At 37.7% G+C, this 25,547-nt stretch overlaps 1 protein-coding gene and 1 non-coding gene across 2 annotated transcripts in view; both read left to right on the top strand.

Annotated features, from left to right (window-relative positions):
• LOC126305111 (uncharacterized) overlaps positions 1-25,547 on the top strand; it is a 371,181-nt gene that overhangs the window by 55,978 nt on the left and 289,656 nt on the right. Inside the window, exon 5 of the mRNA XM_049992019.1 lies at positions 11,589-11,675. Within this exon, the coding sequence (XP_049847976.1) occupies positions 11,589-11,675 (87 nt within the window). The remainder of the gene's footprint in view (positions 1-11,588; positions 11,676-25,547) is intronic.
• On the top strand, positions 5,483-5,555 carry Trnae-cuc (transfer RNA glutamic acid (anticodon CUC)). The gene has a single exon. It is a non-coding gene; the product is annotated as a tRNA-Glu (tRNA).

The following is a 25,547-nucleotide window of genomic DNA, read 5'->3' as shown; positions in this document are numbered from 1 at the left end:
GTTTCGAAAATTATTGAGAATGCTAGCAAAAGTGAAATTGGACATAAATTTGATGCAATTTCTTTATCTCCCTTCTTAAACAGCGGCTTAACTTCAACATATTCCAACCATTCAGGAAATATTCCAGTGATAAATGACTGGTTACAAAGATAGCATAATATGTTACTTACTCAGAATCACATTCTTTAATTATCTTTGTTGATATTTCATCATACCCACTAGATGTTTTTGATTTTAAAGATTTTCTAATGGACATTATTTCTGCTCTGGTAGTGAGGGTCAGATTCATAATATGGAAGTTATTTGAAATGTCTGGTCTGAGGTATTCGTTAGCAGCATCTACAGAACCTGACAACCGTGTCTCTTCAGTAACAGTTATAAAATGTTTGTTAAAAAGTTCTGCAATACTCTACACCTGTCACCAATGTATCATTTACTCTTAATGCTGTTTGTCCCTCTTCATGCCTGGTTCTACCGGTCTCCCCCTTCACTATATCCCATATTGTCTTTATTGTGTTACCTGATATGACTGTCTTTTCCTTGTAATATATTTGCTTCAATGCCCGTATTACAGTCTTAAACATTTTGCAATATTTCTTGTAATGTGCTATAGCATCAACATAAGAACTGTTTTGGATTTACAGATACAGTTTTCTTTTTGTTTTACAAGATACCCCTATTCCTTAAGTAATCCATGGCTTCTTTGTAGACTTTGCTCTAACCTTGGTTAGTTTTGGGGGGAAAAGTGTACAAATAAGGTAAGTACTTTATTAGCAAAAGTATTGTATTTTTCATTCATGCCACGAGCACTGTAAACATCAGTCCAGTGAATGTCACTGAGGAGTGTCCTAAAATAATCAATTTTTGGCTTATTCATTACCCTCTTGAGCTCAGATTTAACAAATTTTATATCCTGTTCAGTATTAACATTTAACAGAAGGAACTGCATGTCATGGTCTGAGAGGCCATTGACTATTGGTTTTGTAATATAATTTTGTTCATTGGGCTTTTCTATAAAGATATTATCAATGGCTGTTTGTGAGCAATTGTCCAGCCCAGTTGGGAACTTTACAGTGGGAATTAAGTTGAATGATAGTGTCACTAACTCAAGTTAGTTCTTATCGGGAGAGTCTTTAAGGAAATCTACATTCAAATCACCAGCAACCACTATTTCTTTGTTTTTGGTTGTTAAATGGGACAGTACAGCTTCAAGGTGGTTTAGGGACAGATTAAAGTTACGCGCAGGTGCTCGATATACACTTAATATTATGAAGGTTTTTTTGTGAAATTCTACTTCTATTGTACATGCTTCCATATGCTGTTCTAGGAAAAATTTATGAATTCTATGTTCTTAAATTTATGACACTTCCTGATGACTGTGGCAACTCCTCCTTTCTCCATTTCTGCTCTACAAAAGTGAGATGCTAACCTGAACCCTGTAACACTTAAAAGTTCTATACGAGTGGTCACGTGATGTTCAGAGAGGCTGATTATGTCAGCTGGGTTTGAGGACTCTGATTCATCTACACAGATAATTAACTCATTAATTTTTTTTCTCAGTCCTCGAATATTTTGATGCAATAAAGATAGCTGACATTTCACATTGACTGAGTTAAAGCTGGGTAGAGTTGAAATATCTGCTGACTGTTGAAAATTCTTAACCAATAGCTGTTTAGGCTAATGTAATAAGCTAGAATTACGATTTTTGGTTTCTTTCCCAAACTGAAGATTTGTTTCAGTCCTAACCTCTCTTAAAATTTGGTTTCTTTCTGTCCTCCCTACCCTAAAAAAAGGGTCATTTCTGAACCCTATAACCACTGGTATTTTATCACTCATGACAGTGCCTCCCCCCTTTAACTTTCCTGCTATTTTCCCAGCCAGTTTACCCTTCCCTTCCCTTCCCTTTCCTGTTGAGGTGAAGGCCATGCCTAGTATAACCCCACCTATTGACTGAATCAACAGGAACCACACCATGTGACCCTGCACCCGACATAAGCAGACATTCCAACTCCAAATTAACTCTCTTGACAGGAAAGTTCAAACGAGGTCGGTCATGGCGCCCAAGAATAGATACAAACTTAACACCAGTATGCTTCGATGCTGATGCAATCTTTGCCAGGTCACACTCTATACTGTACCCAGGATCACTGTCAATACTATTGTCTGCCTCACCCACTATAACCACGGTGTCTTCCTTGGTGAAATCTTTGCAAAGTGATCCTAAATCCTTCGCCACCTGCTCCGGACCAGCACTAGGTTTAAAAAAATTGGTGACCGGGGATTCTGGCCCTAGTTCATCCTGCAAAAGTTGTCCAACACCTCTTCCATGGGAACTACCTAACAACACTACTTTCTTTCTCTTTACTGATTTCCCTACATTCTTACTTTTCAATTTTCTGCTGAAAGTTTGTTGTGCTCTGTCGACACCTGCAACTGCTTGAGCCTCATCAGCTTCTAACTGAAGCAACAGGTCAAATCTGTTTTCCACATTCACCACGAAGCTGTCAGATAAAGTTCTAGGCCTGTTGCTCCTTGTGCCTGTTGACACTTCCCACCTCTCTTTACCCTTCTCCCTCTTTAACCCGCTAAGATCTCCCCTGGCCTTGTCTACCTTAGCCTGAAGAGTGTAAATTTTCCCGTCTTGTTATAAAATCTTCCTATCTCTACTAAAACCATTGATGAATCTCATTTACTTCCCCTATTCCCAAGCCACTACAGTCACCCACATGGAAAAAACTACAGCACCCATCACACCAAAGCCCCGACCTAACAGTTCTATGGCAAGTCAAGCACTTTTCACTCATGATGAACATAATAGTTTATTAAGAATAAGTCGGTTAAATTACAAATAAACACGAAAATATGGGTCCCCAAATTTGGCCTATACGCAACAGTGCAAAGTTTCTGAAACAGCAACTTAAACTTTACGCTACTTTCTGGAAATGTGAGTTAAATAATGAAGAGGTAAGGTATAGTTAAATTGCTGGAGAGAGCAACGAACAACTAAACGAAATTTTATAGATACATATGGGTTGACCCTACGAGTGCACTTTCTCCTTCCATTTCAGTAGGTAAGCCCATTTTAATTCCTATTTTCCTATGGTACAGGTCAGTCCCCTTCTTGGTGCCCATGTCTACTTCACACTTGCTTTTTAATACTTCATTTCATACCCTAGAGTCCTGATTTACTCATCAACTTCTACACTTCCAGCGTATGCCATGCCTACATGCATCATTCAATATATTTTACTTAAACTCTCCTACCAGTTGTCAGAATACTTGTTCGACTAACCTTCTTTGATGCTTTCCTCTCCGGCTTCTGTCCTCTATCCTTACTCGCACATCCTTCTTATACATATTTGATGTGGAATCATTCTAGTCTTACTCTTGAAATTATCATAGTTCTTCTGCACTCATGCACATATGTGATATTGAATCACCGTTGTCCACATAACTGATGTGTTCCTATATAACCATGTGTGCGATGTAGAAACGTCACAGTAAATGACAATGTGTGTATCCTTTCCCAATGTACACATTCCTTTCCCCCTACAACATTTGGTGGTTCTCCCCTTTTTGATGTTTAACTTCGTTGTTTGTGTACTCGTATTTCTTCGTGTGTATGCGTAAGTGTGTTTATGTAGCCTAGATTATTGGAAACTGCGGAAATTAGGAAGGGCTTCTGCAATAGAAATAGTTGAATATGGATAGAAGGAAAGATAGATAGGTACTAAAATGGGAAATAAGAAAGGAAAAAGTAGAAAAAATGGTTGCTAAGATCAAAGAAGTGGAAGAAGGTAGCCCCAAAGACAAGAAACCCTTCCCACCCCCCTTCCCCAGGATCCCTACCTCGCTGGTACTTGAGTGAGAAGCCGGTATGGTGTTAATCATCTCCTACAGAACAGACATTCTCACCTTCACCCTTGAGGCCCCCCCCCAAAAAAAAAAAAAAAAACAATCATAGCAACCCCTATGGAATGGCAAATGGTGAAGAATTAGTTACACTTGTTTGCAAGGGTCATTAGAAAGGTGCGATGTGTGTTTAGTGTTAGTCATGCTTGTACCTACACTACCCACCCCTTTGAAAATCGATACAAACCCTCCCATCTGTATTACATCTCATAAAAGGGGAAAAAATTTCTGTATTAAGTATCAAATTATGTATCATATTATCACTGTTATTTAATTCAGTGTGTATACGACCTGGGACAACCGGGAGACCCGGGAATTTTTTCATCCACGAGAAAACCAGGAACAACCCGGGGATTTTTTAGAATTCTGGTAATTTTTCAGTGTTTTAGTTTTCATTTAAATTTTTGTGATTTTTATTGGTAAGAACCAATACTCTAACAAAGGATATTACTGTATCCCACTTCTGTAGAATAATACTGCAGCAACGAAACATGAACAAGAGAAGAAAAAAAGAAAATAGAACTTAAGTTCCAAAGGAATTGCGCCATATACAACAACAACACACAGTGCTCATACAAGCGTCTGGCGACAGCAAAGGGTATCGAAGGCTTTAGGAAGACTAGACAGTGCTTCCTAACCGGGCAGACTCTTTGTGCATGCACAGTTGAGTCATGTATCAGTAGTACCTTCTTCTGCTTCTGGCTACAGATGTGTGGCTGGGTGCCACTATCTAGTATTGCCCCGGTTCGGAAACATTGTTAATCCTGGCCTGATGGCCAGAACAGTCTGAGTTGTAGTGGGGAGATGGGAAGTCTCCACGTGACCCGTGTTTACATTTAGTGATTTTGCTGTTTCCTCTTCGTTTACTGCTCTCACATTAAATGAAAACAAAAAGGATTTCTGTGGCCGGGAGCTAACAAACGAATTTACATCCAAATCTGGACATACGAATGTGGACTTCAAGCCGAATTATGCATTTTAGTATGGTTCATGAAATTCCATTGCTCTTGAAGTGTCCTCTGATCTTTTAAGATTTTACACGAATGAACATACGGGCTTCCTGCATTGTCATAGCTGCACAATCGCAGTGACGCCTGTTACCTGGCACCCTCCGGCAACTGCTGAAATGAACCTATTTCTAACACCTCGCGGGAAAGTATTGTGAGTGGTGGTTTGAAAAGCGTTACTTTCAAAGTAATTTTCCTTTTCCGCAATATGAACTATATGCGTAAATGAATTTCTTAAATCATAGAGGGCTTGACTCATTTAAAAATCAACTCTTTGAGGACAACCATGTAGAAGAATTTCGAGTCCGGAAGATGCAACACCACGCGTCTGCCTGTCTGCATATGTGATAGAAAATACATCTACAACACTGGAAACTAAAATTGCTGGGAATTTATGTTGTGTATTAGGTTTGTATCGATCACCAAATGGTGTAATTAAAACCTTCTTTGAACAGCTGGAAGATATAATCCAACACCTCTCAAAAAAATATGCTCATTTGATCATTATAGGAGATCTGAACATAGACACAAGTAAAAATACAGTCAATACTAAGACCCTACCGAGCGAGGTGGTGCAGTGGTTAGCACACTGGACTCTCATTCGGGAGGACGACGGTTCAATCCCGTCTCCGGCCATCCTGATTTAAGTTTTCCGTGATTTCCCTAAATCGTTTCAGGCAAATGCCGGGATGGTTCCTTTGAAAGGGCACGGCCGATTTCCATCCCAATCCTTCCCTAACCCGAGCTTGCGCTCCGTCTCTAATGACCTCGTTGTCGACGGGACGTTAAACACTAACCACCACTACTACTACTACTACTACTACTACTACGACCCTACTGGACTTATTGAGCATATACAATCTAAAAATAAAAATAGATAATCCAAAGCATACTGATACTATAATTGATCATGTAATAACAAATATTCCTACATGCTGTTGTGACACACAGGTAATAAACTCCTCATCAGCAGACCATTTTGCAATCATGATAAACATAAATACAAAGACTAGTGATTCAGTGCAAAAGATACGGGAGATGAGAAGACAGAACCACCCACATTACATAAATCTGCTGAAAAAGATGTTAGAGGCAGAAAACTGGGAAACGATATATGCAGCTAAAGATGCAAACACCAAATGGAACCAGTTTTTTTCTTTATTCAATTATTAGTATGATGTTACATGTCCTGTTAGTAAAAGGCTTGTCAAAAGGCAGCAACAACAACAACAACAAACTGGGTGACTGGAGAAGTAATCCATGCCTGAAATAATCTGAGAGTGTATTATGACCTCTCCAAACAAAAAAATACATAGGCCTACAACACACTGTATAAAATAAAAAAGAAAAAGTACTGTAGTTTTATCAGAGAAACTAAAGCATCATTCATCAGGATGTCTATAGATAAGGGAAAGAACTACTCAAAAGGTTTATGGTCTTTCATTAATGAAGAGAGAGGAAAACTAACAAATCGGTCAGAGGACATCTGTCCACTGATGAGTGGGAAAAGCAACGCAAACCCTCTAGAAATAGCCAATACTTTTAACAGATATTATATTACTGTAGCAGACAAATTAATAAGACAAAATAAAACAAATGCAGTAAGTAAATTGTTAAACCCCCCCACATTCAAATCATATTATGGTTTTCATACCTACAACAGATACAGAAGTGTCAAACCTAATAAAACAACTTAAAATTAAACATTCATCTGGCTTGGATGGTGTCACGTCACATCTCATAAAGGAATGCAGAGAATGTATATTAAAACCAATGACACACATGCTGAATGCTGCGATAGAAGAAGGTATACTTACAGATTCACTGAAAGTAAGTAAAGTGAAGCCAATATTTAAGAAAGGGAACAGGGATGAATCAGGAAATTACAGGCCAGTATCATTGATCTCAACATTTGCTAAAATCTATGAAATGATAATAAATAATAGAATTGTAAGTTTTATAACAAAGTACAGTATAGTGCATTCATCACAACATGGTTTCAGAAAAGGGAAGTCAATAAAAACGGCATTGACAGATATAATTGAGCACATTCTTAATTTACTTGACAGGCAACAAAAGACTTGTGGGATTTTTATGGACCTATCTAAGGCATTAGATTGCGTGAACAACTCAAAATTAATGATGAAATTATGTCAGTATGGAATTAGAAGAAAATGCTATGACATATATTACAAATAGGAAACAATGCACACAAATCAGACATACTAGTGGGGGAAATATAGCAAACTACAGATCAGAAACTATTTATCAGAAACTATTTATAATCTACGTAAATTACTTCCCTAGCTATATAAATCAGAAACTTATAATGTATGCTGATGACACAACAATCATTTGCACAGCTGACACAAAGGATCAGCTTGAGAAGGAAGCACTCCTGAATATCGAAAATGCAAATAAATATTTAACACAAAACAACCTGTTTATGAATCAGTCTAAAACAATGAACATAGTATTTCAGACCAAGCATAGTGAAAATTATAATATAAATGTTAATATAAATGGAAAGACTATTAAAGAAGTAACCAGCACAAACTTTCTAGGAACTATAATAGACAAACATTTGGCATGGGGGGGAGCACATAGGTGCACTGTGTAAAAAGATAAACAAACAGATCTTCATCGTGCATAAAACAGCAAAGACTGTGGATGATAAAGTCCTCAGATCATTGTATTATGGACTTGTCTTCCCCCATTTGTCTTATTCAGTTCATATATGAGGAAGTGCACAAGCTGGCTACTTAAAAAGAATATTCACAATTCAGAAAAGGGCAGTGAGATGCATAGCAAAAATACCACCAAGACAGACCTGTAGGCTAGCTTTTGTACTCTATAATAGTATGACAGTAATTCACTGTACATATACCAAAGAATAATGGCGGCAAGGTCAAGTGATAAACACCTCCTAAATAAAGATGTACACAAACACGGTACAAGAGGAAATGATAAACAGAAATCTAAAACTGTCTATGACTGCCCCTGAAGAAGCAGGCAAAAGCGTTAAAAAAGAAACAGACCTAAAATGTTTTAAAAATCATTTGAAACTATATCTCACAGAGAAATGTATATACAGTTTGAGTGAATACTAAGATGGTGTTTAAATATGTTATATCATTACTGAAATGTCGTTTAAAAACTATCATTTCTGTATGTTGTTTGAATTTGTGTGTGTATATAATGTGAAACATGTAATACCTTTGTATGCTTATAGACTATTTCTGTTTAATTATTTGTTTATTTATATATAACCAAACCAAGTTTGAAGTTAATAGCCTATTGTATGACACACCCAATATTCTCAGCTGGAGTCCATGGGCAAAGAATAAATAAATATATAAATAAATCTTTCCAAACTTGCCTTTTAGGTAATGAGAATCATGATTTGTTTTATCCGTCGCTGCAACAAACTGTTTCACAAAACCCAGTTTGATATGGAGTGCAGGAAGGTAAATCTTACTAATATCCACAAGATGCACACGTTGAACAATGTGCCATCTGACTACTGGTAAATTTCTGGGTGCTCCATTTTTCACTATGTAATGATTCTTGTCATCGTGACTGTTCGACAGACAATGAAAGCAAGTGAGCTTTGTATACCCAGTCTGCCTTCTTGACAGAAGGGCTACAACCTTCAAATCACCACAAGTCTTCCAGTTATGCTCAGAGTACTTTACCAGCATCAAGAGAGTGTTAACTGTTTCATAGGCTTCATTCATTCCCATGGTGCGAGTGACAGGAATTGATGGTTTGTGGTTTACATTGTGTAGTAGTGCAGCTTTGAGACTGCTCAAGCTAGAGTCACCACAAGTGTCCAGTCCTCCACCACGTATTTGTTATCTAGTTCCTGTACGAGTCCTGTCATGTCACGTCACATCACAACACCATGTTTGACATGCTGTGAATTTCATGTGACAGTCTCGAGAATTCGTAACTGTACATCTCTTCACTCCTTTAGTCTGGAACCCAACAGTTGCGTAGCTCTGGCATCACTGTCATTACCTTCAGTATCACTTTCTTCGATTTTCCTTGCATCGAATGGAGGAGGAATTGGTACTGGGTAATCTGTTCCATTCGCCACAGGCTTTAGAGCAGACTGACAATCTGTGTACACGATTTTTGACTTGTTCTTCCTGCTGTACCCAGATATGGTGGTCAGACAGAAATATTAATCTGAGTGGTGATCTTTCTGCTCCGACCAAATTGTGGGAAAAGTAAAAGGCATTCGATTTCACTTACCATTTAACGACTGGGTTAAGCAGGAGTAGTAGACATTGCAACAGAGATGAGGAGTCTTGGATTTTGTTTGATCTCAGATTTCACATAAACGTGCTGCAGATGTAGCAAAAGCAGTCCAGACAATTAACACAACTGAACCTATTCACCTTTCATTTACTAAATCATGAGTTACCAAATTCTCTTATACAAAATCACTTAAATGCATGTTACTGTGACTGTAGATTAACAAAACAGAGAACCACACTAGCACAAACTACTCTCTAGTCACCTCCAAATCAGACTGATGGACGAACAGGAGAAACTGCACAGGGACTAATTTTATAAAATATTGGAACCTGCCTGCATGCTGTAGCTCGCGGACAAGTTACAACTTGTCACGGACTAATTAGAACTTGTCAGAGTCTGCCTATTTGTTAGTAGCACTGCACACTTGTCTTTCCACAGATGCATAAATCAGAGGACTCTGGAGAATACACATTCACACAATTGTATATCAAACACGGCTCGTTGATGCAGCTGCATATTAATCTGTGTACAGGCTTTCACCTATCACTTTAAATCCACACGTCCTACAACATCTCTGACTGCAAAATCAAAATCAGCGCTCTCTCGTACATAACACTTGTGTTATTTTCACCCAGTAGCAAATTAATTGTTGCTTAGTGCTGTGAACTGTTCTTCTGGGTAGATATCTATCCAGTGCACTGTCTGCTGTTCTTTTAAACTTGATCCAGGTTTCCTCTACATGCTCCTGCCCTGTGCTGAAAGTTTTGAAATTTCTGATTGAGATATGACACTATTGACTTTTTAACTATTTTACAGAACATATATATCTTTCTGCTTGTTTTAATTGTCCTTTGCACTTTGGTAATCAGCTTAGCCACAACTGTGTCATGGTCACTGATACCAGTGTTGATGTGGACATCCTCAAAGAGGTCAGGTCTATTTGTTGCCATTAGATCCAATATATTTCCATAATGAGTGAGGTTCCTTACCATCTATTCTAAGTAGCTTTCAGAGAAGGCATTTTGTAAAGTTTCGCAGGATGTCTTATTGCATTTACCACTAATTAAACTGTAATTTTCCCAATTAATTGTTGGATGATTAAGGGATCCACCGATGATTACAGTATTATTGGGTAACTTAGCTACAAGTGTGAACTGATGTTTTCTCCATTACTTCATGAGACATGTCTCGTGGGCAATAGAATGATCTAATTATCATTTTATGGCCGGCCGCGGTGGTCTCGCGGTTCTAGGCGTGCAGTCCGGAACCGTGCAACTGCTACGGTCGCAGGTTTGAACCTTGCCTCAGGCATTAATGTGTGTGATGTTCTTAGGTTAGTTAGGTTTAAGTAGTTCTAAGTTCTAGGGGACTGATGACCACAGCAGTTGAGTCCCATAGTGCTCATAGCCATTTGAACCATTTTTATCATTTTATGCCCACCCCTGCCCAAGCAATTTCACATGCAGCTTCAGTTTCTGTCTCGTTCCATTTGAGTTACTTGTCTGCTGTGACAAATGCAGCACCTCTATTTCCCATTTGCCTATCCTTTCAATATACGTTTAAATTTTCTGCACAAATCTCAATACTATCAATTTCAGGTTTGTCGGCTTTCTGTACCTAGTATAATGGGAGCTTCACTGCTTTTTACGACCACTTCAAATTCTGGTACTGTCTTGTGAATGCTTTCTATGGTGACTTACCATTAGGATTGTAAAACTCACCTGTGGGAGTCATTTCTTTCGGTCTTACACTGATACTTCTGGATTTCCCACAGCTGTGTTATCTGGGTTGGATGGAGAGTTGCCTAATCTAAGAACCCTTGTGTGCACTCCACACACACTCAGGTACCAGAGTAGCAGCCTCCGATGTGTAGTGTGCACGTGACCTATTTAACGGGACCCTACAATTCTCAGCTTTATGAAGGAAGTCCAGGAAGTGGCGGCAACCTGACTTGTCGTACAACATTCGAAGTCTGTGGTTCAGTCCTTCCACTCAAATCAGAACTGAAGGGCCACAGTCAAATCTGGAGACAATATTGTGAATTGTGAATTTCTTTGAAACTCCATGTGCAAGGCTGGTCTTCTCAACCTTCCCTGTCAGTCACTGCAGTGACCCGAGAATGACCTTGAAAGCCAGACGACAGGCATCATTTGTTCCAATGTATGCCACAATCTGTAGTTGGTTGAACCCTGTTAACTCAATGGCTGCTACAATAGCCTCTTCAACTTTTGATAAATATGTAAAAAAAGTAAAAAAAAAGCAGATATCACCCAACAGCGCTTTTAACTGCAATTTTCAGCACACCATGTAAGAATGATGCCTCCTAAATGTAAGTAGCAGCCAGCAGTGTTGTCATAGTTTTATAATTTTTCTGGAGTGAATTTTACTTTTTTTTTTTTTTTTCAGTTTGCGCCAAACACAGCAGTGAAGTATGAGGCAGAGGAGTGGGGCCGGGACTCGGACAGTGGGATTGTCGAGGAGTGCCCGTCTGAGGTAAGGCTGGGGTATTCCTACTTCTGTCACAAATACTGTCTGCAGTCCTGCATTTCATTACACAGCAGGCCGAATGCCAGACCTCTGCTCACTCGGGGAGGGAACCGATGTGTACATCTTGCCCTACAGCTGCTCTCTCGAAACCGACGTGAAATGCACGCCAGGGGGTACTGACTGAATATTATATTTTTTCCCCATTCTGTTTTGAGTACAAAGTGCGGAAGGACTGACTACATAAATGCCTGTTTGCACATAGCAGTTAATCTAATCTCATCTTCACTGTCCGAACAGGAGTAACACGTGTTGGGCTGCAGTACGTTCATACAGCTGCCATTAATGCTAGTCCTCAAAACTTTGTAAATAGGTTTTAGAGACATAATCGGTGTCTCATCCTTCATTTTCCATTATATCTGTGATGCTATCCCTTGGGCAAACAAACTTGTGCCCCTTTCGTGCTGCCAATGAGCCTATGTGACCATTTCATTTTGTATCCCCACAAACAGTTACGCTGAGGTATTTACCGATTCCAGTTACAATTGTCCTGTCGTAGCAAGATCAGCTGCTTAAAAACTTTTCGGTATTTACTAAGATTAGTCCTGTCTCATCTTTGTGTATCCTGTGGAAGTAATACATAGAGGGCTGAAGTATATTAGTAGATTCTTCACTTGGTGTTGTCTCGTGAAACTCTGTAAGAACACATTTGATGGATAATCAGTCTATTGTGAAGTGCCTGCCTATTCAGATTTTTCAGCTTTTCTGTGATGCTCTCCCAACTGTGACTGTTCCTGGTGCCCGTCATCCTCCCGTTTGGTGCAGGTCCCACACACTCAAACAGTATTCTAAAATGGAGCAAATAAGTGATTTGTAAGTTGCCTCCTTTACACACTGACTGCGTTTCTCTAGTACTCTGCCAATGAATCAATCCGCCACCTGGCTCATCTACAACTGAGCCTGTACAGATGTTTCATTTTGTATGCCTACAAATGGTAACATGCAGGTAATTGTACCAATTACATGATAAAGCAGTCAAATATAAGGCCATAAATTCAACTAAATACCTAGGAATTACAATTACAAACAACTTAAATTGGAAGGAACACACAAAAAATGTTGTGGGGAAGGCTAACCAAAGACTGTTTATTATTAGCAGATCTACTGAGACTGCCTACACTATGCTTGTCCGTCCTCTTTCAGAATACTGGTGCACGGTGTGGGATATTTACTAGACAGGACTGGCAGCACATTTTGTATTATTGTGAAATATGGGAGAGTGTGTCACTGAAATGATACAGGATTTGGGCTGGAAATCATTAAAAGAAAGATGTTTTTCTCACGAAATTCCAATCACCAACTTTCTCCTCCAAATGCAAAAATATTTTGTTGACACTGACCTACATAGGGAGAAATGATCACCACAATAAAATAAGGGATATCAGAGTTCTTACGGCAAGATATATGTGTTCGTTTTTACTGCATGCTGTACGAGATTGGAATAATAGAGAATTGTGAAATTGGTTTGATGAACCCTCTACCAAGCACTTGTGTGATTTGCTGAGTATTCATGTAGATGTAGAATTAACTGATTCCTGTTGTAAGTCATCAGTATTGTAATTATGGGATACTACTGTTCTCCTTTATGTGAAATGCGTAATTATACCGTTCTGAACATTTAAAGCCATATGATAATCTTTGCAACCATTGTCAAAATCTCCCTGGATTTTGTGAAACTTTGTTTTCAGATGATGTGGTAAATAGTACTTCATTGTAGATAACCACATCAACTACAAAAACTCATGTCATCTGTCAGGTATTTAAAATGCAATGTGAGCAGCAACAGCTTCAACTGGCTTCCTGGTACAAGCCTTCTGTATGTGTCTCTTCATCTGAGATAATGTACTGCATCTGACCTGATGAGAAATCCTCAGTTTGGTCACCATCCACAGTGTGTGTGATATGTATCTGACAGTAATCGGCTCTCAGCTTTGTACCTTGTTTGACACAGCATCCCTCCCCCCCCCCCCCCCCCCCCCCCCTCCCTCCACTCCCCACCGCCATCGTCCACTGCAATAGTAGCAACTGTGTGGCGCATGAACTGAGTGGTTGATTGAGGCATCTAGCAAGTACGTGTCGTGTTTTACAAATGGGAGTGTGCACGGCAAAAGAAAGTTGGCAATGCATTTCTCATGTTTTATGTTTCTAAGGACTCTTACAAGGTTACCAGGTTTCAGAAACATAGTGTGATGCAGTGGTAGACAATAATTATAGGCAGCAGAGTACGTAAGTATAAAGATACAGTAAACACTGCTTAAACTAATCTTATGTTCATACTGTTTCCTAAAATCAAATAATTGTGTGGGGATTTTTTTGTCCATTTGTCAACAGAAGCCTGTATTTATGTTTGCTATGAAATGTGGAGCTACACACATTCACTCTTGCTTCTACTCCCATTTAAGAATATAAACTTGCCATAAATATTGATTACTACAGTGCGATTCCTCTCCTCTTACAGTAATAATCTGGCATGATTTTTTCTACCCCTTTCTCTCTAAAATGGGGTATAGTTTTACAGCGCAAATGATCTGATTTTGGCATTGCCCGTATTTCCAGCACAGTGACAACGTGTGAATGAAATAATTTCATTCTTGTTTTTTGTTCTTGGGTCAATCCATATGAAATGATCCAATGAGGGTTGCTTGAGCATTTTTAAATATTTTGATTTTTTATATGTGATTGCCCTATAACTGATAAGTTCAAAACACTTTTTAATAATACTTATCTTGCACCCTTACTGAAAGGTGGCTATATTTATTTGTAACCACATGGCAGTTTTTCAATTTGGAGATGTTACCATTAATTAGAATATCTCTGCACTGAGTTAAGTTACAACATTGCAGTTAACATGACTGTTTTTATAAACTACTCCACTGTAACATTGTTAATTTCCTAAAATACCCTAAATTCAAAAATAACCTGTCAAAATGACCTCCAAAATTTGGTACTGAAAATTTAGAAAATCCCTTTTGTAGAGCCAAAAATTAACCAAGGAGTGATTTATCAGAATGCATTTTTTCTCTATTTAGATATAAAATGCTAGCATTATATAGAGCAAGAACTTGAAAAATTTTGATTTTCTTTTTTTTTCTTTTGTAAGGTTTGGGGCCAGTTATCTCTTGTGGGACTGAATATAAAAATTTGATTTTTACACATTTTGTATGACTATATGATGGCAAAGTACTGTAAAAGTTTGAACATCGATATTTGACTGTGAACAAAGATACGAATTTTTGGAAATGAGGAAGTAATTACACTACAATTGATGGTATGGTTGTTGCCTGTATAAATGGTTTATTGTTTCACTGTAATAAAATTTAGTTGTAACCTATATTTAGTTAATACTACTACCCAATATTTAGTTAGTATTGCTTATTTTGATAATAAAATGGTGGTTTTTCTTTAGTTCTATGTTAAAAAATTGACCATTTACATCTTGCTTTATTCTCAATTAAGTAGGACATTATTGCAAGTTAAAAATGGAAAAAATAAAAAGAGAAACATGTAAAATTTCTCTGTTGTTGAGGAGGCTGCAGTTTTGCGCATGAGTTTAGTCCTTAGGACAACAGTGTACCCCCCCTAAATGTGCAGGTTGTGGCACTGTTGGAGTCAGTCTGTTCAGAAGCCTCTGTTAGTGTGGATTCACGTACTTCACTGAGAGTGCAGAATATTTTTCGTGCTTTTGCTGTGTGATTTTCAACAAAACAACGGTATATTGGTAATGTTTACTTATGGACCATCTGACAGAAACTGAATAAAACACAATTTTAGTGCCTTTATTTTCTGCAAGGCATCATCAGTGGCCTGGAATATGTACATATATTAGCTATTTAATTTACATTTTTGTCACTGTGCATATAGGTTATAAACAGTTCTGGTGGTTGGTATTTCCTATTAAGTAGTAATGTTTCGAACTGTACTACAGGTTGGGTGGACAATTTCTTACATATTACGCTTCCGTTGCATTTTTGGTGTTGTTCTTCTTATGAGTGCCAAATTGCAGTTTTGTTCCACATTCCACAGCACTATGAACTGAATGCTTGTTTCAGTGCAATGTTTTGGCTTCTATTGCTGACTGTCAAATGTTTTTGCCAAAGATCAAATATTATTGCCAACTTTCAAGTGTAATTATTGAAATATCTGTGATCTGTTCGTGTATGCATTTGTGTGTGCGTTTGTTTGTGTGTGTGTTTTTTGGTGTGATATAATGTTTATTTTTTTTGTGCTGTGTCCCTGTGTGTGTGTGTGTGTGTGTGTGTGTGTGTGTGTGTGTGTGTGTGTGTGTGTGTCTGGATGGTGTGGACAAGAGTTTTTGTTTGTTTTTGTTTTTATGTTATCATTTCCATTATTAAGTGTAGTAGGGAGCCTGTGCAGATGTGAGTTTGTTCATTTATGTTTGTTTTCTGCTATGGCTTTCTGGATGTGGAAGTTTTCTTGTGTTGGTGTAAGATGTTTGTCATGGTTGCTTATTCTCATTATTTTCATTTCTTTTTCTGTGTTTGTAGGATGAAGGTTATAGTGATTTAAATGCTCTGCAAAATATGGAGTGGTGTGTTTCATACTTCCCACATCTGATATGTTCTTTGTATCTTGTTTCAAAATTCCTGCTTGTCATGCCGATGTATACTGCTTCACAACTTTGGCATTGAAGTTTATATATTACTGATTGTTGGAATTTGTCAACTCTTGGTAGCTGGCTGGCTTAGGTGTGATTGGAGGGTGTGTCCAGGCTTATATGCTATTTTGAAGCCCTGTCTCTTTAGGATGTTTGCAACTCTATGTGTTAGTTTGTGTGTGTAGGTCATGGTGTACCATCTGGTTCTTTTCTGTGTGGTGTTATCATTGTGTGTGTTTGTAAGTTTTCAGCTTGTGAGTTCTTTTGTATTCTGGAAATGTTGTGTTTGTTTTGTATTTGTGTTTTTATTTTATGATTGAGCTTGTGTACCATATGTGTGTCATACCTGTTGTTCCTAGCTATTTGTATGATTGTTCTCACTTCTTGTTCATAGTTTTTCTTGCTGAGTGGTATTCTGTTTAATCTATGTAACATGTGTCTTAGTGCTGCAAGTTTCTGGCTGTGGGGGTGGTTGGATGTGGAATGTATTATTGTGTCTGTTGGTTTTCTAAAGATGTTAAATGTATGTTTGCCATTTTCTTTTTTTATTGTAATGTCAAGAAATTTTTTCTTTTTTTTAATAAAGGAAAGGCTAACATAAAACAAAAAAACTCTTCCCCACATCATCTGGACACACACACACACACACACACACACACACACACACACACACACACACACACACACGGACACAGCACAAAAAAATAAAAATAAATTATATCACACCAAAAAACACACACAAACAAACAAATCACACACAAATGCAAACACGAACAGGTCACAGATACTTCAATAATTACACTTGGAAGTTGGCAATAACATTTGATCTTTGGCAAAAATATTTGACAGCCGGCAATAGAAGCATTCAGTTCATAGTGCTATGGGATGTGGAATAAAACCACAATTTGGCATTCATAAGAAGAACAACACCAAAAATGCAATGGGAGCATAATATGTAAGAAATTGTCCACCCAACCTGTAAGTACAGTTCAAAACATTACTACTTAATAGGAAATACCAACCACCAGAACTGTTTATAACCTATATGCACAGTGACAAAAATGTAAATTAAATAGCTAACATATGTACATATTCCAGGCCACTGATGATGCCTTGCAGAAAAAAAAGGTGAAACGCGTATGGCACTAAAATTGTGTTTTATTCAGTTTCTGTCGGACAGTCCATAAGTAAAAATTATCAATATACCGTAATATTACACGCAACTGAGGAAGACAGGTCTAAAAAAGTTGAAGATGTTAACTAAAACAGTTTTAAAATTTAATAATAAATAAATTTGAAAGAGTAATTGGAGTGTGATAAAATCGATGAATGGTACTCTATAGGATAGATAGTATGAGAGTCATAAACCAGTTTCTTGTTCAGTTTCAAAAAACTTAAAAAATGTTAATGACTTTCAGGAATTTAGACAACCTTTGTTTGCGTTACGAGTAAATTCTTCTGTATCGTCAGTTTGTATCATGAGAAAAAAATATATTCTGAAGTACAGCCACACTTTTTGAAAAAATGCTTGTTATTAAAGGTTTGAGGGAAATAAAATTTGAACATTTGTCCTTGTTAAGTGCGAGTGAAACTTAATGTGATTCTTGGAAACTCCCTGTGCTAAAATTGCTGTTCAAAAATATTTACCGTGAATCCAGAACCAAAATCATGTAAACTTGTTAATGACATTTATATTTCTAATGAGGAAGCTATTAGCAGATTGGATCTCGCTTGTTATAATTTAGAAGTATTTCCTGCTTTGAAAAAGAATGAGTGTAGTAGTGGAAAAAGAAAAGCAGCTACAAAATTACAAAAGACTTAAAATCATGGTTTAATTATGGAGATGCCAACCGTGTTTCTAACAAAGAAGAGAACTTGTCTCCAGAATCATCGGACACCGAATATTTGAACTTAATTGAGAAATTCAAAAGTAAATGTTCAGTGACGCCTAAAGAAGTAAAAGTTAAAATTTTAAGTTTGCTCCCCAACTCACAGTCAAGAGAAAAAATAATTTTTCTGATCTTTTGGTTAAATTTACCCCAGACATTACTGAAGGAGCACAGCATTGTACCAGTTTTAGGAAAGAAGAAAAGAGTAGTTACCAATGAAGAAACAATTGAAAAGATCTGGCAGTTTTTTGAAAATGATGAGAATAGGAGAAGGTGACTGGGTCACAGAGATAGCAATAGAGGTTTTATAAATTGAGTTAAAGTAAGCAAGGCAGAAATGACCAGGGCTGTCAGATTTAAATGAACTTTATGTAGCTTTCAAAATACTCATGCTGAATGCAAAATTGGAATGTCAAATTTTGTAGCCTTCATCTTGAATAGGCTCCTCAGGAACACACTCTTAATGTGTTAATAATCATCAAAATGTCAAACTGATGAGTGCAGGTGCAAAACTCAATGATATTAACTGCAAAGAGTTACTAGATTTAATGGTCTATGATGATAACAGTTATGACTGTATGATGAGTTTGTGAAATAAAGGAACCACTTGAATTTTTTAATGAATCTGAGGATGAAATGCATGACTATGTTACCTTCAAACAGTGGGTCACAAGTGACAGGGCTGAAATGAGAACAGTGGTTCAATCTCAGGAAGAGTACTTTGAATATTTAATTGATAACTTAGAAAATCTCAAAAGTCGCCACTGTTGTTGTTGTGGTCTTCAGTCCATAGACTGGTTTGATGCAGCTCTCCATGCTACCCTATCTTGTGCAAGCTTCTTCACCTCCCAGTACTTACTGCAACCTACATCCTTCTGAATCTCCTTGGTATATTCATCTCTTGGTCTCCCTCTAATTTTTACCCTCCACACTGCCCTCCAGTGCTAAATTGCTGATTCCTTGATGCCTCAGAACATGTCCTACTAACGTATCCCTTCTTCTAGTCAAGTTGTGCCACAAATTTCTCTTCTCCCCAATTCTGTTCAATACCTCCTTGTTAGTTATGTGATCTACCCATCTAATCTTCAGCATTCTCCTGTAGCACCACATTTCAAAATCTTCTATTTTCTTCTTGTCTAAACTATTTATCATCAATGTTTCACTTTCATACATGGCTACACTACATACAAATACTTTCAGAAACGACTTCCTGACACTTAAATCTATACTTAATGTTAACAAACTTCTCTTCTTCACAAATGCTTTCCTTGCCATTTCCAGTCTACATTTTATATCCTCTCTACTTCGACCATCATCAATTATTTTGCTCCCTTAAATAGCAAAACTAATTTACTACTTTAAGTGTCTCATTTCCTAATGAAATTCCCTCAGCAGCACTGGATTTAATTTGACTACATTCCATTATCCTCGTTTTCCTTTTGTTGATGTTAATCTTATATCCTCCTTTCAAGACACTGGCCATTCCATTCAGCTGCTCTTCCACATCCTTTGCTGTCTCTGACAGAATTACAATATCATCGACGAACCTCAAAGTTTTTATTTCTTCTCCATGGATTTTAATTCCTACTCCGAATTTATGTTTTGTTTCCTTTGCTCAATATAAGATTAAATAACATTGGGAATAGGCTACAACCCTGTCTCACTCCCTTCCCAACCACTGCTTTCCTTTCATGCCCCTCGACTCTTATAACTGCCATCTGGTTTCTGTACAAATTGTAAATAGCCTTTTGCTCCATGTATTTTACCCCTGCCACCTTTAGAATTTGAAAGAGAGTATTCCAGTCAACATTGTCAAAAGCTTTTACAAATGCTAGAAATGTAGGTTTGCCTTTCCTTAATGTGTCTTCTAAGATAAATCATACGGTCAGTATTGCCTCACGTGTTCCAACATCTCTACAGGATCCAAACTGATCTTCCCCGAGGTTGGCTTCTTCCAATTTTTCCATTCATCTGTAAAGAGTTCGTGTTAGTATTTTGCAGCTGTGACTTATTAAACTAATAGTTCGGTAATTGTCACATCTGTCAACACCTGCTTTCTTTGGGATTGGAATTATTACATTCTTCTTGAAGTCAGAGAGTATTTCGCCTGTCTCGTACATCTTGCTCACCAGATGGTAGATTTTTGTCAGGGCTGGCTATCAGTAGTTCTACTGGAATGTTGTCTACTGCCGGGGCATTGTTTCAACTTAGGTCTTACAGTGCTCTGTCAAACTCTTCACGCAGTATCATATCCCCCATTTCATCTTGATCTACATCCTCTTCCATTTCCATAATATTACCCTCAAGTACATCACCCTTGTATAGACCCTCTATATACTCCTTCCAACTCTCTGCTTTCCCGTCTTTGCTTAGAACTGGGTTTCCATCTGAGTTCTTGATATTCATAAAGTTCTCTTTTCTCCAAAGATCTCTTTAATTTTCTTGCAGGCAGTATCTATCTTACCCCTAGTGATACATGTCTCTACATCCTTACATTTGTCCTGTAGCCATCACTTCTTAGCCATTTTGCACTTTCAGAATGAGATTTTCACTCTGCAGGAGTGTGTGTGCTGAAATGAATCTTCCTGGCAGATTCAAACTGTGTGCCGGACCGAGACTCGAACTCGGGACGTTTGACTTTCGTGGGCAAGTGCTCTACCATCTGTTTTATTTTGCACTTCCTGTCGATCTCATTTTTCAGACGTTTGTATTCCTTTCTGCCTGCTTTATTTCACCATTATGTTTCTAAAATCCAAAGCAAGTTCTTCCAGGACAAAAAAGCACAACTTTACGAAACTGAAAACATAGTCCTAGGAGATTTTGCAGTGTTTGTGGTTCAGGATGAAATGTAAGGGCACCACTGGGCGAATGACCAGCACGCGTGCATCCATCCATTTCTTTGGTATTTCAGAAATGAGAAAGATGAAGTTTGCAATTCTCCAATTTGCGTTCTACGTGACTACTGAGAATGTAACATTTCGGTTGTCTGAATGTTTCAAAAGTATGTGAAAATTACGTAAAAGAAAAGTTGTCCGAGGTTGAGAAGCTCATACTTTTCAGATTGAAGTAGTAGCCAATACAAGAACAAAACAATTCACATCTTTGCAACCACAAAGTAGATTTTGGATTGGAGGCCGAATGGTACTTTTTTGCCTCACGGCATGGTAAAAATACAGGGTGTTACAAAAAGGTACAGCCAAACTTTCAGGAAACATTCCTCACACACAAATAAAGAAAAGATGTTATGTGGACATGTGTCCGGAAACGCTTAATTTCCATGTTAGAGCTAATTTTAGTTTCGTCAGTATGTACTGTACTTCCTCGATTCACCGCCAGTTGGCCCAATTGAAGGAACGTAATGTTGACTTCGGTGTTTCTGTTGACATGCGACTCATTACTCTACAGTACTAGCATCAAGCACATCAGTACGTAGCATCAACAGGTTAGTGTTCATCATGAACGTGGTTTTTGCAGTTAGTACGATGTTTACAAATGCGGAGTTGGCAGATGCCCATTTGATGTATGGATGAGCACAGGGCAATAGCCATGGCGCGTTACATTTGTCTAGAGACAGATTTCTAGAACGAAGGTGTCCCAAAAGGAAGACGTTCGAAGCAATTGATCGGCATCTTAGGGAGCACGGAACATTCCAGCCTATGACTCACAACTGGGGAAGCCCTAGAATGACGAGGACACCTGCAATGGACAAGGCAATTCTTCGTGCAGTTGACGATAACCCTAATGTTAGCGGCAGAGAAGTTGCTGCTGTACAAGGTAACATTGACCACGTCACTGTATGGAGAGTGCTACGGGAGAACCAGTTGTTTCCGTACCATATACAGTGTGTGCAGGCATTCTCAGCAGCTGATTGGCCTCCACGGGTACACTTCTGCAAATGGTTCATCCAACAATGTGTTAATCCTCATTTCAGTGCAAATGTTCCCTTTACGGATGAGGCTTCATTCCAACATGATCAAATTGTAAATTTTCACAGTCAACATGTGTGGGCTGATGAGAATCCGCACGCAATTGTGCAATCACGTCATCAACACAGATTTTCTGTGAACGTTTGGGCAGGCATTGTTGATGATTTCATGATTGGGCCCCATGTTCTTCCACCTACGCTCAATGGAGCATGTTACCATGATTTCATACGGGATTCTCTACCTGTGCTGCTAGAACATGTGCCTTTTCAAGTATGACACAACATGTGGTTCATGCACGATGGAGCTCGTGCACATTTCAGTCGAAGTGTTCGTACGCTTCTCAACAAAAGATTCAGTGACCGATGGATTGGTAGTGGCGGACAATTCCATGGCCTCCACGCTCTCCTGACCTCAACCCTCTTGACTGTCATTTATGGGGGCATTTGAAAGCTCTTATCCACGCAACCCCGGTACCAAATGTAGAGACTCTTCGTGCTCATATTGTGGACGGCTGTGATACAATACGCCATTCTCCAGGGCTGCATCAGCGCATCAAGGATTCCATGCGACGGAGGGTGGATGCATGTATCCTCGCTAACGGAGGACATTTTGAACATTTCCTGTAACAAAGGGTTTGAAGTCACTCTGGTACGTTCTGTTGCTGTGTGTTTCCATTCCATGATCAATCTGATTTGAAGAGAAGTAATAAAATGAGCTCTAACATGGAAAGTAAGCATTTCCTGACACATGTCCACATAACATATTTTCTTTCTTTGTGTGTGAGGAATGGTTCCTGAAAGTTTGGCCGTACCTTTTTGTAACACCCATGCGATTGAGTAGGAGGTACAACAAAATCTGAAGTGAGTAATGCCATCCTACAAACAATGACTGCAGACCAAATTCTTTCAATAGAGGGCATGTATACCTTTCGCAAGGATAATATTAAAGGCATCACCTGTTTCTCATCAAGAAAGAAGAGATAGTTTTCATATCAAAACAACACTTCAGCACTATTAAAACTCTATAGCAGTAAAAAGAATGAGGCAATTCCACAAATTCCTTGGCGTTGCATAAAACTTAGTTCGATGCTATGTAACACCAGAAACTGAAATTTATGAGGATCATTGTGTCTGTAAAATTACATCTCAGTCTTTAACATTGAATGGCATAGCGGCATGTGTGTATGATGGACAGTGGTGGCTTGCACAGGTTGAAAGAATAGATTTGGGGGAAAAATGATGTTTTTGTGCATTTTTGCCACCCTGGTGGCCCAAGAACGTCATTCGAGAAGTGTACTAGTGAGGAAGTTTAGATACCAATTCAAAATGTATTATGGAAACTTTCAGGGCTTGAACTTACCACAACTACTGGGAGATCGCACTCTGTCACAAAAGCTCTCTGAAGAAGTAAGTGTTGTTTACAATCACCACCAGGTTTAGGAAGCACAGCATCTCAAAAGTATGTTAACTGAAATTACATATTTTAAACTTGTCGAGCTATTATAAATATTTAGTTTAGTAATTTTTGCGACTTTTTGCTTATAATTCAGTATCTTAAATTCGATAATAACTGATTACATCCATCCAGTATCAGACATAAATTAGGCAATGGCCATAAGATCAGTTGTAGTATAATGTGAATTATTTGCCCATTCTCAAAAATTTATGTCTTTGTTCACACCAAATATCAGTGTAGAAGTTTTCACAGTACTTTGCTATTATATACTAAACGTGCAAAAATCGAAGTTTTATATTCAGTCCCATCAGAGACAATTAGCTCCAAACTTTACAAAAAAATAAGATTTTTTAAATTTCAAAAATTCATAAAAAAATTAAGAAAATGTTTATCACTGTTTTTGCTCTATATAAAAGCAGTAGTTTATGATATGTAAATAGAGAAAAAGATACGCTCTGATAAACCACCCCTTGGTTGTTATTTTTAGGTCTAAAAAGTGGATTTTCAAAATTTTCAGTTCTTTGGAGGTCATTTTCACTGGTTATTTTTGAATTTAGGGTATTTTGGGTAATAAACAATGTTGTAGAGGAGACTTTCCTAAAAATAATCATCTCATTTGCAATGTTGTAATTTAAACCGGTGTAGAATATTCATATTAACAATAATGCCTCCAAACTGAAAAAACCATTGCTAATATTTCTACACTGAAAAACCACTGTGCGCTTACAAATAAAAATGGCCGCCATTCAGTAAGGGTGCAGGGTGGAATTATTTAAAAAAACTGTTTTGAACTTCTCATTTACATGGTAATTACACATTTAAAAAAAAGAAAATATTTAAAAATGGTCCAGCAACCAATTTAATTTTTATTGGATCACTTCACTTGGATTGATCCTCTTTCATTTATTATAATCATCATGCTTCACGACATAATTATATCTTGAACTAGGCTTGAGATTTCTGCACAAGCTTTTTCTCGCCCTACTTCTGTGTTTGATAGTGGCTTTTGCTTCAACAGTTTATTTCATGGTATTGTTTCGTGTGGCATCTGACTAGTGACAGATTAATTGCTTGAGAACCATTGACGTATGACTATTTAAGTGACCTGTAGTAATTAGGTAATATAAAAAAGTTTGTAGTATATTTTTATTGTCGGTTTGGAAACGTCTTAACACACACACACACACACACACACACACACCACACACACACACACACACACACACACACACACACACACACACACACACATTAATAATAATAATAAAGTAGCAGTTTTTCTGAAAACTGTTGTGATGATTTTCAAAGCAGAACAAAATAACAAATAATGAGTTGTTTTTACATGTGGAAGCACTTGTAGTGTGTTTATATTCTCTGAGTACTTGTGGAGTGATATGCAACTGCACAAGCGTGTTTTTCATCTCATTGTAGTGTATGACAACAGATTAATGAGCGTCAGCTACGTATATGTGCAAAGCGAAAAATAGAGCTTTTGTTGGAGAAATAAAATTTTCAGTGCAAGCAAAAATGTTCAATGTGTAAAATATTTATTTTTGTTTAAAATATCTATTTTCCTTTTCTTGGTAGTAATTTACTTAATTTGGTGCACATTCATGTCCATTTGAAAATTGTTTGAATACAATAGGAATCAGTAACATCAATAAAAGCAATTGATGTCAGACTTCTGAAAAAATACCTCTTGTCATTATGGGGAAATAACATAGGCTTGACAAGTTACCCCTTTTCTAAGTCTCACAGCGGTGTGGGCAATGCTTAAAGAATAGTATCACCTAAATTTTATAGGCATTTTAAGGAGCTCAGAGTAACTTTGTATAAAAGAAGAACATTTTGTGAATACAAGAATGCCAATCTAGAAAATTGGATACTTTTTATATGAGAGTTACGAATGTCTACATATGTTACCAGTTTGCAGTTG

This window comes from Schistocerca gregaria, unplaced genomic scaffold (genome assembly GCF_023897955.1).
Source record: "Schistocerca gregaria isolate iqSchGreg1 unplaced genomic scaffold, iqSchGreg1.2 ptg000255l, whole genome shotgun sequence".
Lineage (NCBI taxonomy): Eukaryota > Metazoa > Arthropoda > Insecta > Orthoptera > Acrididae > Schistocerca > Schistocerca gregaria.
Note: the sequence above shows the minus strand (reverse complement) of the source record. Positions and strands in the feature narration are given on the sequence as shown.